This window comes from Setaria viridis, chromosome 5, assembly GCF_005286985.2.
Source record: "Setaria viridis chromosome 5, Setaria_viridis_v4.0, whole genome shotgun sequence".
NCBI lineage: Eukaryota > Viridiplantae > Streptophyta > Magnoliopsida > Poales > Poaceae > Setaria > Setaria viridis.
Window position 1 is genome coordinate 12,379,438 of NC_048267.2, and position 17,368 is coordinate 12,396,805.

The 17,368-nt window shown below is 48.5% G+C and overlaps 1 protein-coding gene across 1 annotated transcript; it reads right to left on the reverse strand.

The window, feature by feature from the left end:
* Window positions 1-4: 4 nt before the first annotated feature.
* On the reverse strand, window positions 5-4,312 carry LOC117857739 (shaggy-related protein kinase GSK1). The gene is made up of 12 exons (XM_034740571.2): window positions 4,019-4,312; window positions 3,797-3,880; window positions 3,148-3,207; window positions 2,786-3,058; window positions 2,623-2,697; window positions 2,482-2,538; window positions 1,782-1,922; window positions 1,627-1,677; window positions 1,455-1,550; window positions 1,182-1,265; window positions 593-694; window positions 5-487 (listed from the first exon to the last, which is right to left on the reverse strand). Exons 1-12 carry the CDS (start codon window positions 4,121-4,123, stop codon window positions 395-397), a joined length of 1,221 nt encoding a protein of 406 aa, XP_034596462.1. The 5' UTR covers window positions 4,124-4,312; the 3' UTR covers window positions 5-394.
* Between the last annotated feature and the right edge of the window lie 13,056 nt (window positions 4,313-17,368).

Here is a 17,368-nt window from a genome sequence, read left to right on the forward strand (position 1 = left end):
CATCTGAACTAGAAAACGATCAGGAGCCTAAGCATTAACGAGAGAACAGTCATGGCAATTGGGGCGATGATCATTTACATCATGGCGGATGAACAAAACAGGAGCAGCTACTCTGCTGAGAAGTACTGACGAACATAATAACCAAAAACAGCCCTAGGCATTAACCAGTCACCACCACCTACATTCTTACCTTAACCACTGGACCAACATGCGCCAGTTACTGCCTTTAACACTGGCGTTAGTCTTCACGGTCAGATAATTTACATAGTTTTACTTCTCTCATCAGGCACTGCTGGGTCGATCTCTCCAGATGGTGCAATGTCGCCTGCGCTTGCATCAGCCCAGCACATGGGGAACCAAGACCAAAAAGTTGAACATCGCAGCGCCTGCCCTCCTAGCTTCCAGCATGCCCAAAGTTGACGCCATGTTGCCGTCTGATATGCTCTGGTATGAGCCTATTGACGAGTTCTGGAGAGGCGTTTGCTAGCTGCATAGCGGAAACGGGGAACCGATGAGCACAACAGTACAGCAAGAGCTAAGGTGCATTCGTTGGGGCCTTAACAGGACCGTACAACATGTTTCGTATACTTACTTCATGCTTGAAGTTGAAGAGTGGAGGGAATGGACGGCCATTTGGCAGGCGTGCATTCGGTGCCCGTAGCTCATCAAAGAAGGGGTGCGCACATGCATCAAGCTGCATAGAATCCATGAAGTGCATAAGTACATTTATAATCAACAGAATGCAAATCTAAAGATGATGTTGTGTTCCAGCTACAGCATAAGCGCTAGTGCTGCCTTTTTTAGGTGGGGCACTAACTAGTACACTTAACAAGCACATGTGACCATAAAGTTGCACCCACTCTTCATCAGCTAACACTCATCAACTCTTGGTTCTAGCATCCTGGACCACCAGGTGTCATAATTATCATATCTATCCAGGACCAGAAGCTATGGTTTAAGAGGACATACTTCCACATGGATTTAACCTCTTTTAATGGGTCATGCTCTACAAGACTATCAATAATTAACAACAATTCAACCTTTCCAATAAGCACAACCATGTAAAATAGACCATAAGCAACCAACAACCTTAGCCACATGCCTCATTCTAATTTTCTATTACCCTCAAACCAACAGCTTCAAAAATAACAATAAATAAACGAAGTAAAAAAAATACTCACAGCGGAGCAGCGAAGACTTGGTGAGTACTGGAGGAGACGAGAAGCAAGGTCTATAGCTTCCGGAGGCATTCTCTTGTGGAAAATCTGGAGGATAAAAATGGAAGTAAGAAAATTAATTAGTCACTGACACACTGGTGCAGTTTGAATTCAAAGTGCAGATATGATATAGAACCAATTTAAGTGCCCTTCAAAGAAATGTGGAACTCTGGACTGCAATTACAATACACTATATGTAAAATGACATGATGTACAATAGATTGAACATATGAATACCTTGTGCCAAGGATGAGCCTTTATCTGAGGAAACCTGAACTCAGTATAGTTGGGGTTCATACATCTTATTTCCTCACGGGTTGGAGTACCAAGAACCTACAAAAAATTCACATGGGCATAAGAAACACATAACAAAATAAAAGAATGTGTCCGGTGGAGCATTATGAAATACCTTGATTATCTCCACTAGTTGGTCAACCGCACTCTCTCCTGGAAACAGTGGCTGTTAAAACCACAACACGAATCGGTCAGAATCACATCGTAGATATTTTTTCTTAGTCGAAGTACATAAACATAGAGATTAATCATCAGATGAAGGCAACCAACCTGACCAAGAAGTAACTCCGCGAGAACACACCCAGCTGACCATATGTCTATCGAAGTTGAATACTCAGTTGCTCCAAATATGAGCTCAGGAGCACGATAATAACGAGAGCATATGTAAGATATATTTGGTTCACCAGGAATCTGACAAAGGAACAAGAGGAACTAGTTAATTGGCGAGTCCAAATTATAGTATGTGAAAATAACAGACGTGCCAAGAGAGTCCACAGTTAAAGTCCATATTTAGGAATCAATCAGACAAGTTCAAGATATAGACTTTTTTACAGAAATATGTAAGAGAACTAACATGATTATGGACTACCACCGGCAATTGTGATAACTAAAAACCTCATAGCAGGTAACAGTACATGATCAAACCAATTCAGTAAGCTTGAAAGGCAGCAGCATTTATACATTAGGTCATTAATGAAAATGGAGTCTGCGTAATAACAATAGTTAACTAGGAAATGTATCCATGTGTATACTTTCAATATTCAAGCCACCCTCAACATGCGATTTGATACTAACTACTACTGCTATCACAGAGCGACCATAAAAGGTAAAAGCAACACATTGAAGATAAATGTGCATTTTCACATAAACTGCTGCCCAATAGTAAGCGTTGCCTGACATAAGCATATTTCAACAATGCATACAAGTACTGGGTCCAACTACAGGTACTCAAGGGAGGAAATTAACATACCAGGACTTTAGCGCTTCCAAAGTCACACAGTTTGACTTGGTGAGTGAGAGGGTCAACCTGGATAGGCAAGCAAGAAGAGACCAATTCATAACCAATTACCAAATCTCAGAAAGAACATAATCTTGTTCAAGTAACACATACCAGCACATTTTGTGGCTTTACGTCCCTGTGGCAGACTCCTGGCACGGTATGAATATAGGCTAGCCCTCTAAAAAGCTGTAAACATAATAAGAGAAAACTCCTTAGCAAAGCGGGAAATCACATAAAAGCAGCTGAACAAGTTTAAGCATGGTGGTTCACCAACCTGATACATGTAGAGCTTGACGTAGATAAGAGGCATTCTCTGGTTCGCATTGCTGTAGTGCTTCAGGACACGATACAGCGTCTCCGGAACATATTCCATGACGAGGTTCAGAAATAGCTCATCCCTGGGCGTCGTCGAGAAGAAGCAGTGCTTCAGACAGACGACATTGGGGTGTTCCATGGCGCGCATCAGTTGCAGCTCCCGATTCTTGTAACGTCTATCTTGCAACACCTTCTTGATGGCAAAGGTCTCCCCAGTCTCAAGACACTTAGCCTACATGTCAAAACCAATTCAATATATATTGCATCAACTAACATACAGCACCTATAAGAACAGAAGTCCCCGATATCAAGACAGCATACCTGGAAGACAATCCCAAATGAACCTGTACCCACGACGCGCTCTGCCATGTAACTTATGGTCTGCAGTTAAGGCCGAAACAACACATGAGTAACCGAGGACAAGATGAGGCCAACAAAAGTAGACAGAGCCATCAGGTTAGCTGAGCAGGCAGGCATTCAGATTCTCGTGTGTATCTAACTAAGCTAAAAGTAGAGCATTTCTATTCTGCAGACAACAAAACTAAGCACAAAACTAGCAGACCTAAAGGAGAACAAGCTTTGGAAATGCAGATAAGCCACCGATAATCAAGCGACTAAGCACGAAACAAAGCAATCTGCCACATAATTCAGCCGCAAACACTAAATCGTAGACTAATCAAGGAAAGACAGAAATATCTGCACAGCTCAGAGCCTCCAAATTAGCAGAAACAGTACAATTTCTCAACGAACCAGCACTAGTGTACCAAATTTCGGCAGAGAAAAGGCAGTACTAGCAGCTAAACATAACAAGAAACCCAGCGCAAACCAAGAGACCACGACGGATTCCGACCGCGATGCGGGTACCAAACAAGCAACGAAACCACCCCTCCGCGCACTAGCAGCAGCAACATTCATCCACACATCCGCGCAACGGACAGACAGAGAGACAAGACAGAGAATCGCAGCTCACCCTCTTCGGTTCGCCGTTCTTCCCCCCGATGGTGGTGGAGATGATGTGGCCCGGCATCTTGTCCCCCCCTTCGCCTTCCTTCTTCTGCATCACGAAAGCCAAAAAAAAAAAGAGCAAGCACCATTAGCCAAACCGCCCACAAAGCCAGCAGATCGAGCAGCACCCTGACGCGACCCCCATCGCAGATCCGACCCCAGCCCCAGATCTGGGCCACCCGCTCACCTTCTCGTCGCCGGCGGGGGCAACCGCCGCCGCGGCCGCCGTGGCGTCACCAGCGGCAGGGGGCGCGTCCAGCGCCATGGGCTCCGGCCCCGGCGGCGCCTCCATGGGTCCGGGGAGTGGGAGGCGAGGTCGACGCGCTCACACGCCGCGTCCGAGGCCTATGGGGGGCAGAACTGCAGCTTGCTTGCGGCTGCGGCTGCGGCTGCGGCTGCGGGGTAGTTCGCTTGGGTTGGGGGTTGGGGAATGGGAGGGGAGGGTGGTGTGGAGCAGCAACCAGCAGTGCTTTTGACCGGTCGGGCTGCGAGGACTGCCGCCGCTTGCCTTTGCTTTGCTTTGCTTTGGACAGCTCGGGACAGCCGCTTGCCTGCTGCTTAGCGATAAGCGTGCTGACTCGTTTTAGTAGTTGGGAGTGGGCAGTATTTTTAGCAGGCAGTTAGTGAGCCGTTTCTGCAGCTATTTTTTTTCTCTCTTTTGTTTTTTTACAGTTTCTCCTGCTAAATTTTGAGACCATGGAATAGGAGTGCATTGCTTGCTTGCCTAAAATGCGGGTTGGGGGTAGTGGCAGTAATCAATTGCAATTACTGAGTACCCTAGCAGCATCAGCAGATTTTGGCTGGATCTTAGATTCTCTCTCTTTTTCCACAGATATTTTACAGTAAATTAGGACCTAGCCAAGTGCATTGTTTGTCTGCCGAAAAATGAGGGTGGGAACTGGGAAGAGCGGCAACTGATCATTGCTATTTGCTTCCTGCTAAAATTAGCTGCCTTTAAATTCTCTCCTCCCTTTTGACAGTAAATATTCTTCTTCTTCTTTTTTGCTGTCAAATAAAATTGGGAAGACTGGTTACTGCTCATTACTATTTACTTCCTGCTATAAAATATGACAATGTTTTGGGTGGCTTTTAAATTTTTCTCACTTTATATAGTATTTTTACAGTAAATAAGACTCTAGCTAAGGAGAGCATTGCTTGTGTGCCAAAAATGAGGGTGGGAAGACCGGCTAATAATCATTCCTATTTACCGACTACTATAGGAGCGTGAACAAATTTTGGCTACCTTTAAATTCTCCCCTCCCTTTTACAGTACGTATTCCTCTATTTTTTGCTGTCAGCAATGAGGATGTGGTGCCTGGCTGGCTGGTTACTTCTCATTGCTATTTATTGGCTGCTAAAAAAACATGACCTTATTTTAGCTGGCTTTTAGTTCTCCCTCCTCCTACATAATATCTTTTACAGTAAGTGAGACCCTGGCTAAGGAGTGTTGCTCAGTGATAAAAATTACTGTTTCGCCCGAAACTTCTTTGCGATGGCGACCAAAATTACTGTTGGCCCGAAACTTCTTTCCTTTCCTTTGTATGCATTCTCCTATTACTAGCAACCACGCTGAAAGAAAACATATCACCACTGAAAAGCAGACGGAGAAAATCGATCTCAACACGCTCCAAAATTCCACAGCCAAATCTTTGAGAACGATTTTTCCAATGAACAAACAGATCCCACGACGAAACAGTGGCTGCCCCTCGATATATGCATGAAAGGTAAACGGCAGTCTCGTTCGTTCCAAAAGCTTGCGCCAGTGTGTCACCCGGGAACCTCACACGCCACCTGCTCTCGTAGCGTACGGCCGGCACCATCACTGCCACCACTTCCACCACAAGCAAACACCAAACGCCTCTTCCGTTGAACGAGCCGAGCCCGGACCAGGAACCGGCGGAGCAACCACCACCCTGACCTGACCCAGGCGTCCGGCAGCGATCCGAGGGGGAAAGCGAGAAACCGCAGCTACCCAACCTGACAGCGCGCGAGGCGTGACACGGTGGCGGTCAAAGTGAACGAAAGCCCGAGGGGGAGGGAGGGAGTGCCGAGACTGCCCCTGGGCCTCCGGCGACCATGATGGTGCCGTGCCCCCCGGCAGGCAGCGCGGCCCCACCGGGACATTGTTTAGCCGGGGCGGGGGCCCGATCCGATTATTATTAGCGCGCCTAATAATTGGGCCTCGGAGACGCCTCTCACGTCACATGCGTCCTCGCTGTAGCGCCACCGACCGTTACTCCCCCTGCTACCCTTCCTCCTCCTGTGACCGATGCTGCTGCAGTTGGTGCGGTGTGGCGCAGCGCATCGCATGGAGGACAACGCACGCCTTGACCCGGCCCGATCCAACGCCCTGGATGGATGAAGCGAGGAAGAGGACCACGAGCTCGAGCCGAGGAGGGGTAGTTTTCTACGCGGCGGCAATGGGATGGACCAGCGTCCAGCTAAGATCACAGGGCGGTGGTGCGGTTTGGTTACGAGCCTAGAGCGAGCGAAGGGAACTGGTCCAGAGCTCTCCAGATCACTGATCACACACGCACATGGCGATCGCGAGCTCGTTGTAGCGTTGCGTCTCTCCCCGGTTACTGCCTGCCACTGTACTTGATCGATCTGGATTGTGTTGTGTGTGGTCAAAGCTGGTGGTGATGGGAGAGCCTGGGCGCCTGGTCTGGGGTTGGAGATCGGGGTTGGGGTTGGACGCTACTGCCCGTCCCTGCTGGCAGTCAAATCCTACCCCCAATTATGCGGTCAAAGCTGGTTTTTCTTTCGAGCGATCTTTGCTGGCCTAGTTAATTGCCATTTGTTCCTCGTCGGGACGCTGCGAGGTACTACTTGGTTGTTGGAGCCTAGAAAGATCTGCAACTGCAAGGTTTCAGGCTCCAGGCTTTCAGCTACCGGCCAGTAATCTCTCTTCCTCACAGGCGAGTAAGCGACCCTGTAATCCATAATGCAGGTAGTAGCACTCGCGTCACATGTTCATCGGATTTTCTCGTCTCCATTCCAACCTAGAGCCCTGCAGCTATAAGTTTACACCAGAGCTCCAGCCTCCATGTGGCTAAAACGAGCTACTAGGTCGTTGCACCTTTCGATGAAAAGCGCCGGCCTCGTGCCGAAAACTTGGACCTTTCGGAAGACCCGGAGCCGATCGAGCCGCATCTTTCCTGCTCCTCCGGCGATGCACACCGGTCATGGTCACTCATCTCGCGTCCTCACGTCGGTCACCCTCCAGTCCAATCCCTCCTCCGTCGTACGGTCGTAGCCGCAGTGCCAGTGGCAGCTCGCCGCAGCTACGGGCTACCGCCATGACCGGGCGCCGAGTAGGCTTGAGTGCGCTGCAACCGCGTTCAAACATGCATGGGCAGGGCAGTTGGGCATGGTCTCCCTCTGCTCTGCGTCCGGTACAGTGCCGTGCAGAGCGACGCGCGTAGCGGCCGTATTCTTTTACCTTGTGCCACACTGCTGCTGGTTCTCTGCTGAAGGCACGTTTCCTCCATTCCAAACGCGTTCGTAGCTTTCCTTTTCTCTAGAACGAAAACCTCCAAAATTCCTGCGTTTTTCCTCGGTTCCAAACAGGCCTGAAACTGAAACCGCTGCTGTGACAGTGTGACTGGGAGGGGAGTACTTGCAAGTCGCGAGATGCAAGCAAAGGCTACTCGGTGATGTGAATGCTCACAGCGACGCCTGACTGGGAGCAGCCTCCTCGCTTGCCGACCTTGACTCATCCTGCCATAGACCTATAATGCCACGCCATTCAGCCATTGGCCCATTGCCATCCACCCCCCCTGTAGCTCCGCGCCGGCCGAGCTGCTGCCGGCATCAGAAGTCCAGTATAGAGGAGGAGAGAAGACAGGACTAGACGTAGAATTTTGGGTGCCCTGCATTGACTAGCCCCAATTGTTCTCTTGCCGTGCCATTAGCAGTATCAAGATATTAGTATTTTAGGCTTTTGCTTCGGAAAAGAAAAGGAATTTTAGAGGCCATTATCAAGATTCCAATGGCTGACTACCAACAAAGGGCAATTCTGACTGGAGCAACTGCTTCCCCATTCCAACCAAGTTTTCCGGCTAACTAAAAATATTTGCCGACCTGGGGACAAATTTCGCGTCACATAAACAACCACGTTCTCCTCCCGATTTATTCCTGCTGCCGTGCCGTGGCGCCGCCTGCGTTGCGGTTTTCCGTGCGCTCGAATGATTGCCCGGCCCTTATTCCTCCTGCCGCTGGTGGTATTCTTTCTCCAAATAGGAAATGATCGGGAACAGAACATAAGTAAGGGTTCGTTCATCTCTCTCTCTCTCGCAACTCGCAAGCAAGCTGGTCACTGGTCAGCTGGACGCCATTATCAGCGGAACAGGGATGGTGGGATCATGTGGTGGGCCATGATTGCCGTGGAGACGCAGATGCAGGACAGATGGTGTCACATCCCGCATTGACCGGAACAGGGGCCTGCCCTTGCCCTGGCGTCGGCGTCGATGTGTCGACCGGATCGGGCTTGCCGTCCAATCCGTGACCAGGATGCCGGCTGCTAGCACGCAATTGGGTAGAGCCCAGCCGTAGAGGGGAAGAAATGTTTCAGTATAGGATGCAGAGGATAGGGGAGCTGGAGCGCCGTCCGTCCCTGTTGGGAAATGGAGGAATCTCATCCCATAAGTGAAATGTTGCAAATTCAGGCAGGTATCTCAGGATCTCATTCGCGACAACTTTCTATTTCATTACCGGAACAAAAGATGTGTACAACGTCGATCATGTAAAGGCAGATGATACTACGAGCTTTCTTTAAGCCCAAACAAAATTATATAGTGCTGTGACCTTCGTTTCCGTTTAGTAGTTGTCACTGACAATGTGCGGTAACTATTCTGACCATGTGTACGAGTGGTCAAAGTTGCTATAGTAATTTGGAAAGTGCTAGTGCCGGAGGTCCGATTTTTTTATCGGCCGCTCCGTCGCAATATTAAAAAATAACTATCGAAACATCAAAACTCAACACTTGCAACAACAATAAATTGCAACACCTTTACGTGCATGAAACATCACAAACCGCTTCGTGCAACATTCAAAACAGACACATTGCAATAAAAAAAGCATCTCTTGCAGCATTGCAACAACGTAAAGAAGAAGAGACCGAAACAAAGAAAACAACTATATGCAACATCATGAACAAGTTGTCGCAGCACCCGATTGCTGGTAAGTCAGATTGTTGCAAAACAGATGAAACATTAAAAGCCACCGTTGCAACATCTAAAAATAACTATTGCAACACTCAGATCCACGACAACCAGCCTGCCCGTTGTCGGCCGAAGTAGAGGAGATGCCGTCGGATCTGAGGAGGCTACCGCTGGCCAGGGTAGGGGAGGGTCAGGGGCTTGCTCGGATCTCACCGGGGTCGGGGAGAGGGCCACTGGATCCGAGGGTGTTGGGCGCTCCCGGTGGGTTAAGGATGTCGAAGTGGGGGGAGGGGCGCCGCCGGGGCGGGGGACGAGGGCGCCGGGGTGGAAGAGCGCGACGCCGTCGAGGTGGGGAGGAGGACTCCGGCGTGGGGCGCGGGTGGGGGACGAGGCCGCCGAGTGGGGGAGCGTGACGCCGTCGAGGTGGGCAAGGAGGACGCCGGCGTGGGGCGCGGGTAGGAGACAAGGCCGCCGGAGTGGAGGAGGAGGACACCGGGGTGGAAGTTTGAAGAAGAATGGGGATGGGGAAGAAAAAGAACTGTGGGAATGGATAGGAAGCGGAGGGGAGCGGAACGACGTCCGACGCGTCCAGACGCTCGGATAGTAGCGTTTCCGTAGTAATTTAGCAATGACATTGATCAGCGGGTACTCTCAATCAGCGGTGCAATATCAAAGCGACGAGACTCTTGGCGCGGTACACGTAACTGCGAGTTACTAACGCGTGTGCTCGGGCCACACGTAAGTGATTCAACTTGAGGGGATAGTAGTACTGTAGAGGATATGCTTTCATATCAAAGAGTGCCGCATGAGAAAGAGGGTAATAAATTCCTATTAAGATACTACCAGCTTTGAGTACATTGTATCATGTTGCCCTATCCAGGACTCATAAAGCAATTATGCATATACAAATGTGCACATGTGTATTGGTTGGTCAAATATATAGAATATTGCATATCCATCATAAGCCACAATGCGGTATCATGCGAATTCTAATGACTAGGATATCAGACCAATTCCTCTCTCGTTTCTTTAATTACACGTTAGCAAAAATCTAACATAGTATGTTTATGTGTATGATACTTTTTTTTTAGTGTTACACGAACAAAATATTCCCTATCCCTATACATTGCAATAGGACCATAAGGATTCAAATATGAGTCTAAAGCACAAATATGGTACCAACACCTTAAACTTCAACGTGGGCAACTTACACATCTTGATTATGAAGTACTCCCAAAAACTAATTGCTCGTCATCACCAGAGTTTTTCACCCACATTACTTAACACGACCTCAAAGCCCTCACACTACATATCTATTTGGATTAAAACTCACCAGCTACATCAAAACATACATAGAGGGTCATGACATGCGTGACCTCCATGCGCTATTCCGTCCGCTTCAATGGGGTACCTCCGGTGCCTTTTGTTCCATCTCGTTGTCTACGCCAAGGTGATCCGCTTTCGCCCTATCTTTTCCTTTTAGTCACTAATAGCTTGTCATCTTTGTTGAAGCACTATGAAAATTTGAGCCGAGTGCAAGGCATCAAAGTGTGCAGAAGGGCACCGAGTATCTCCCACTTACTATTTGCTGATGATAGCTTGTTATTTTTCAATGCTAAGAAGATCAGGCTTGCTATGTACGATCAGCCTTATCAACTTTTGAGAAGAGCACGGGCTATCTCCTAAGCCCAAGTAAATGCTCCTAGTTGGTTCGTGAGGGAGGACATGATGAAATAGCTCAATCTGTTCGACATATTCTTGAAGTTGAGCGTCTGGATTTTGAAGAAAAATACTTGGGCCTGCCCACGCCCAACAGTCGCATGAAGAGAGGTATTTTCCAGCCACTAGAAGCACGGTTTTTGAAGCGTATGGGTGCTGGTAAGGAAAAGGATATGTCTGCAGCAGATAAAGAGATCTTAATTCAATTAGTGGCCCAAGCATTACCTAATTACATCACGAGTGTCTTCAAGTTAACAGGTGGGTTGTGTGAGGACCTCATGAGGAGTATTCGTGCGTATTGGTGGGGCTCTGAGAAAGGAAGGCAGAAGGTTCAGTGGGTCTCATGTGACACCATGATCTTGCCCAAGGGGTACGGAGGCATGGGCTTCAAGGATCTGAAATTATTCAACCTAGCGTTATTGGCTATGCAGGCTTGGAGATTATTGATCTACCCGGATAGCTTATGTGCTCGGGTGTTGAGGGCCAAGTACTTCCCTACGGGCCATTTACTGGATAAGGTGCCTGCAGGAGAAGCATCGCAAACATGGCGAGCGATTGAACATGGACTAGAACTTCTGAAACAAGGAGTGGTTTGGCGTGTTGGCAATGGAGATTCCATCCGAATATGGCGTGACAACTGGATTCCACGGCCTCATGGTATGTGTCCTCTTGGGAGCACGAGGACATGCAGGTTGCGTAGAGTTTCCCACCTTATCAACCAGCCAGCAAACTATTGGGATGAAGCACTAATCAGGCGTTATTTCTATCCATGTGATGTCGTTGAGATCCTAAAGATTAAAATACCATCAAATAATTGCAATAATTGGATAGCGTGGAATTTTGAGAAGATAGGTATAGTCACCGTCAGAAGTGCTTATAGAGTAGCCATGCAAAGGAATTATGGAATGAGTGATGAAGGTACTAGCTTTAGCTCTGATGGGAAACGTGAGTTATGGAAGAAAATATGGGGTGCTCAAGTCCCTTCTAAGGTAAGAGTGTTTGCATGAAAAATTATCAAGAATGGACTGCCCACAGGAACAAAAAAATACCACCGGCATCTGAAGCAGGAGAGCAGCTGTGAGCTATGTGGAAATCACAGGGAAGACTGCTTTCATGCAGTCATTACTTGCCCACATGTGCGAGCACTGCACCAAGAGCTCAGGAAGCATTTGTCATTGCCAACAGAAGAAGACCTAGTATACACAGGCCAAAGTGGTTGCTTGTACTCTTGGACAGGTATGATCCTGTTACTACTTTGAATTTTCTTATGCTAATAGGGACATGTTGGAATGTTAGGAATGGAGTTCTGCAAGCTGGGGAGCAAATTTCAATCCCTGGGTCAGTGGTTGTCGGATTTAGTAGCCTAGCAATCCTCCAGGGGATTACCCAAGTGGTTGATTTGTAGGCAGGGAGGATTGCGAGATAAAAACTCGAAGGTAATCATGAGAACACGAAGGTTTAGACAGGTTCGGACCTCCGGAGAGTAATACCCTACGTTCTGTGTTTTGCTGGATTGTATTGCTCGTATGATATGCAGAGAGTTGAGATCTCATGCCGTCGGGAGGCATCCTTGGCCGCCTTATATAGTCTGATGACCTAGGGTTACAAGTCGGCTTGAATCTAATCTTAGTCGGTTGTTACATGGAAAGCAATCTGAGTCGGATTACAACAAGTATCCCGCAATATCCGAGCTGATTTGAATCGTCCAAGCTCCTTGACTTGCGCTCCAAGTATCTTCACGTCCTTGGCCCGCACGACCTGGTCGGGTGGGCCCACTTGTCAGGACCGGCCAGTATTCTAGTCGATGGGGATCCATGGGGTACCCATATCCCTCAAGCCCCTGAGTGATGTGTAGGAAAATAGGAACCTGAGGACATTGCAACAAAGTTTGAAATGTGGTTGGCTACAGCTGCGATGGTGTCATAGTGATGGAGAAGCTGCGCAGTGCTCAAAAAAGAAGAAAATTCGAGCGAACGCGGAGCCAAACGCGTAGAACAAAGTCGAGTGCTGAATTGATGGATGGCGGGCATCCAGTAAGTCAAAGCGAAGGATATGGAGGGCGTCGCAAGACGCACTCCATATGGAGCATCCCCCGAGCATTGAAGCGATTAGTATAATCGGTCCAATGGTCAAAAAAGGAGAAAAAAATGATCCTAGAAGCAGGTCCTAGTGCTCGAGCACAAGGATAGGCGAAGCCATGGAGGCACGCCGATCTGAAATAGGTGCTCAGCCCCCGAGTATGAGGACTAGAGGAGCCACGGAGACACGCCAACCTGAAAGAGGTGCCTAGCCCTCGAGTACGAGGATTGGCGGAGCCACGGAGGCACACTGAGTCGCCTCCCACACCCAGCCTCCGAGCCTGGGAGGTTAGCCTAGTGGAAGGAGGCACGCCGAGTCATCTATGGCATCCATCTCCCAAGCCTGGGAGCCGGCCGAGTCGTGAAAGTACACCGAGTCGCCTCCTGCCCCAAGCCAGAGAGGTCAGCCAAGCAGCAGGAGGCTTGCCGAGTCGTCTGTGGCACCCAACCCCCGAGCCTGGGAGCCGACCGAGTCGCGGAAGCACGCCAAGTTGCCTCCCGCACCCGATCCCCAAGCCTAGGAGGTTGGCTGAACTGCGGAAGCACGCCAAGTCACCTCCTACACCCAGCCCCCGGAGCCTAAGAGTCGGCTGAGTGGCAGAAGGCGCACCGAGTCGTATTGTGGCGCCCAGCCCTCGAGCCGAGGGCCGGTCACCACGGAAGCACGCCAAGTCGCCTCCCGCCCCGAACCCCGGAGCCTGGGAGGTCGGCTGAGCGGCAGGAGGCATGCCGAGTCATCTGTGACGCCCAGCCCCCCAGTCTAGGAGCCAGCCGAGCCTCCCGCACCCGGCCCCCGAGCCTGGGAGGTGGGCCTGGTGGCAGGAGGCTAGCCGAGTCATCCGTGGCGCCTAGCTCCCAAGCCTGGGAGTCAGCCTGGTGGCAGGAGGCACGCCGAGTTGTCTGTGATGCCCAGCCCCCGAGCCTGGAAGCCGGACGAGCCGCGGAAGCACACCAAGTCGCCTCCCGCACCCAGACCTCGAGCCTGGGAGGTCGGCTGAGCCGTAGGAGGCACGCTGAGTCGCCTCCTGCACCCAGCCCCCGAGCCTGGGAGGTTAGCCGAGTGGCAGGAGGCTCGCCGAGTAGTTTCTTAGCTGTAAAAGGACAATGCAAACATTATGTAGCACAATGTAGAATATTTTAATAATGGAATAACTCGGAATTTTAATCGGTGTAAAAGTAAATCCTTGAGCGTCCTGCTCTTGTGGGCTATGTAATTTCCTCGGGTAGTTAGCCTGTTACATTTAAACACCTAGCCTTGCTTAGCCAGCAATCTGCTGAGAGCGGATCTCGAGCTTGTAGATGGGGCATTAGAAGATGAGTCGAGGTTTCATGGATTAAAGCGTGTGCTACCCGAGTACTTTAGCAACCATTAAGAGGGACGGACAAACCGCAAAGCTGTTGGAACTGTTCGGGAAAGCGATAGTGTGTGCTGGGCACTCATAGGGTGCAACCCCGACTGCCTGTGTAGTGGACGGACTAAGTTGTATAAGCAGTCGGGGTGTGATCAAGGTGGTCGGCGAAAGTCACAGAGACATGGAGCCGTAAAATATTTAATTAAAAATAAGACTTAGATTGATTCGTGGTCGAGTTGGAGAGTCGGCGTCGTGCCCGAACGAGCAGCCGTCGATGAACAGTTGTTGACGAAACTAGTGTCGAGTCGAAGTAGTCGGCGGTGTTGGCTGCATGGGCAGCGGCACTTGGTATGCTGTCGTCGAGCTGATGCGACCATCGAGTAATCGCCACGCTTGCAATAGGGCACCCGCAGCTTTGCTGTTGACCTGTCGACGACGTTGACGTAGGTGATGATGAATCTGCCGGCGATGAAGCAGTCGTAGGTGATGGTACATCTGCCATCAAGCTCGTTGGGGAGGATCTCACGATCACCCCTACCTGGCGTGCCAACTGTCAGATTTAGTAGCCCGGCAGTCCACTAGAGGGTTACCCAAGTGGTTGTTTTTTAGGCAGGGAGGATTGTGAGACCAAGAACTCGATGGTAATCACGAGAACTCGAAGGTTTAGACATGTTCGTACCTCTAGAGAGTAATACCCTATGTCTTGCGTTTTGCTGGATTGTATCGCTGGTATGATATGTGGAGAGTTGAGATGTGATTCTTTTAAGGCGCCCTTGGCCGCCTTATATATAGGTGATGACCTAGGGTTACAAGTCGATTTGAATCTAATCATAGTCGATTGTTACATGAAAAGCAATCTGAGTCAGATTACAACAAGTATCCCTCAATATCCGGGCTGATTTGAATCGCCCGACCTTCTTGGCTTGCGCTCCAAGTATCTTCAAGCTCGCACGATCTGGTCGAGCGAGCCCACTTGTCAGAACCGGCCAGTATCCTGGTCGGTGGGGACCCATGGGGTACCCATATCCCTCAGTGGTGTTCCTGACGAGATACATAGATGTTCTGTTCCAAGCCTGACAGAACCACCCTGTTGAGGATGAGCGAGGAAAGCAGAAGGTTGCCAATATAAGGGAGACTCGACACACGTCAGAGAAGGTGAATGCTCCCAAGAAAGGGTCTCCTCCATCAGAAGGCAGGCTCAAGATTAATGTCGATGGCGCTTTCATTAAGGAGACGGAGGCAGCGGAAGTTGGAATTATTATTAGAGACCACATAGGTAAGGCATCACTTACGGCTTGGCGATGGGTGCGACATGGTAGGGATGCATACGAGGCAGAAGCACTTGCTTGCTTGGAAGGAATCAGACTAGCTGCAAAGTGGTCGAGGCATGATATGGTACTGGAAGTGGACTGCTCAAGGGTGATCGAAACGTTCAAGTTGGGTGGAGTGAACAGGTCCTTGTGGCGCCTGTCATCATGGATGCCCTGCATGAAAGTCAGCAGTTGCAGAGCTTGAACTTTGCCAAAGTTAGGAGAGAGCAAAATAAGGTTGCGCACGAGTTAGCCCATCTAGCCCTGCGTTCGAACTAGTGTTGTGTTTCCTTTTCCCATATTACTAAGTGTGTTAATATGCTCGTCTGTAATGATACTCCTTAAGTAATAAGCTCTCTCCATTCGGAAAAAAAACACACATAGAGGGAGTGCGAGAAGCAGCATCAGCTGGTAGCAGCTTGGAGTTACCTAACAGTAGATGGCAATCAAACTTTCCATACTAACCATCATGACTCATGAGCAAGGACGGATCTAGTGCGGTACTCGTTCTTCCTTCTCTTTTCTAAAAAATAGAGGAAGGCGCAAAGGATGCTTTATTATTTGTGGGGAGGTAGGGGGCTGGGGCTTGAGCCCCCCTCCACCTCCTAGATTTACCACTGACAAGAAAGCATCAACATGCATTGTGTTTCTTTTTTAGACTGAGCAATTAGAATACGATTGTAGTATCTAAACGCACGCATAAACACACGACTCACACAAACTATACACATATACCGCGCGTCTTTCTAGAGATCGATGAAGTCGAATATAACTCCGTAGATGACGGACACGTCGCATTACCATTGTGACTTTACGCGTATGTCAATGACCTGTCAAAATTATTTTTAGAGAGTAAAATCCATCGTGGGACACCAGAGTCCGATCCAGGGATCGAACTCGAGCAGGCAGCGCTACCACTGGGCTACGAGCCCGTTCTCGCATCGTGTTTCTCCATATATGTTTCATAGGAGTGACCATATCTCGTGTATTCCTAAATTCTAATATACCCCACCACAACCGTGGAGAATCTGACTGCCTCCAATTTAGGAAACATAAGGAATTTCTTAGCTTCCAAACAGCCCACATGGCCGCACAAAGAGAATACATTCACCATAACATGTTATCACTAATCCATAACCTGGCTACTCATTACTAACTCAAACTCAAACTTTGCAATACTAACAACGTTACAAACGCTATGCCTACCCAAATTTGTCAGTAGGAAAATAAATAACCGTTGAGCTGTCAGTAGGCAAAAGCTTGTAGCAAGCCGTCAGTCGACAATTCGAAGTATTTTGACTAAGAATTCATTCATTTGGTAGTTGCTACTACCTCCATATCAAAATATTTGTCACTTTTGATTTTTAGTCATGATGTTTGACCAATCATCTTATTTAAAAAAAATTAAGTAATCATCATTTGTTTTGTCTACGATTTACTTTATCATCAAGGGTTTGTTTGAGCATGACTATCTTTTCATATACTTACAATATATTTCTAGTAAGACAAATGGTCAGGTGTTGAGAGAAAAAATCAACAGTAACAAATATTTCGGTCAAGTATGAATACTGCAAGTCAATCTTTCATATTCTTTCTTACTCCCTCTATCATGAAATACAATGCATTTTTATTTATCCTAATTTTAACCAAGATTATAGAAAATGGCAATACTATTTAGATGTCAAATTAGTATAATTAGATCCATTATAAAATACATTTATAAAGTTTTCTTATTTGATGTTATGTTAATATTCTTCTCTATCACCTCCATCCCATCTCTCCAACAAAAAAGTGGGGCTGCGCAGTCTTATCACTCGTAATATTCGGCAAAGAGAGCCCAGCCCATTTGTGCGGAAATTTACGAAGGCCCAGCAAGTAAAAAACCCTAGTCTCTTCCCAAAATTCCCTGGCCACCC

Bases quoted from the DNA above. Each gene is read 5' to 3' on its own strand.
- LOC117857739 (XM_034740571.2), bottom strand. From the start codon at position 4,123: ATGGAGGCGCCGCCGGGGCCGGAGCCCATGGCGCTGGACGCGCCCCCT. The intron at 3,208-3,796 runs GTGAGCTGCGAT...CCTTAACTGCAG, and splicing joins AGAACGGCGAACCGAAGAGG to ACCATAAGTTACATGGCAGA. The intron at 1,266-1,454 runs GTATTCATATGT...TTTATCCTCCAG, and splicing joins AGGCTCATCCTTGGCACAAG to ATTTTCCACAAGAGAATGCC.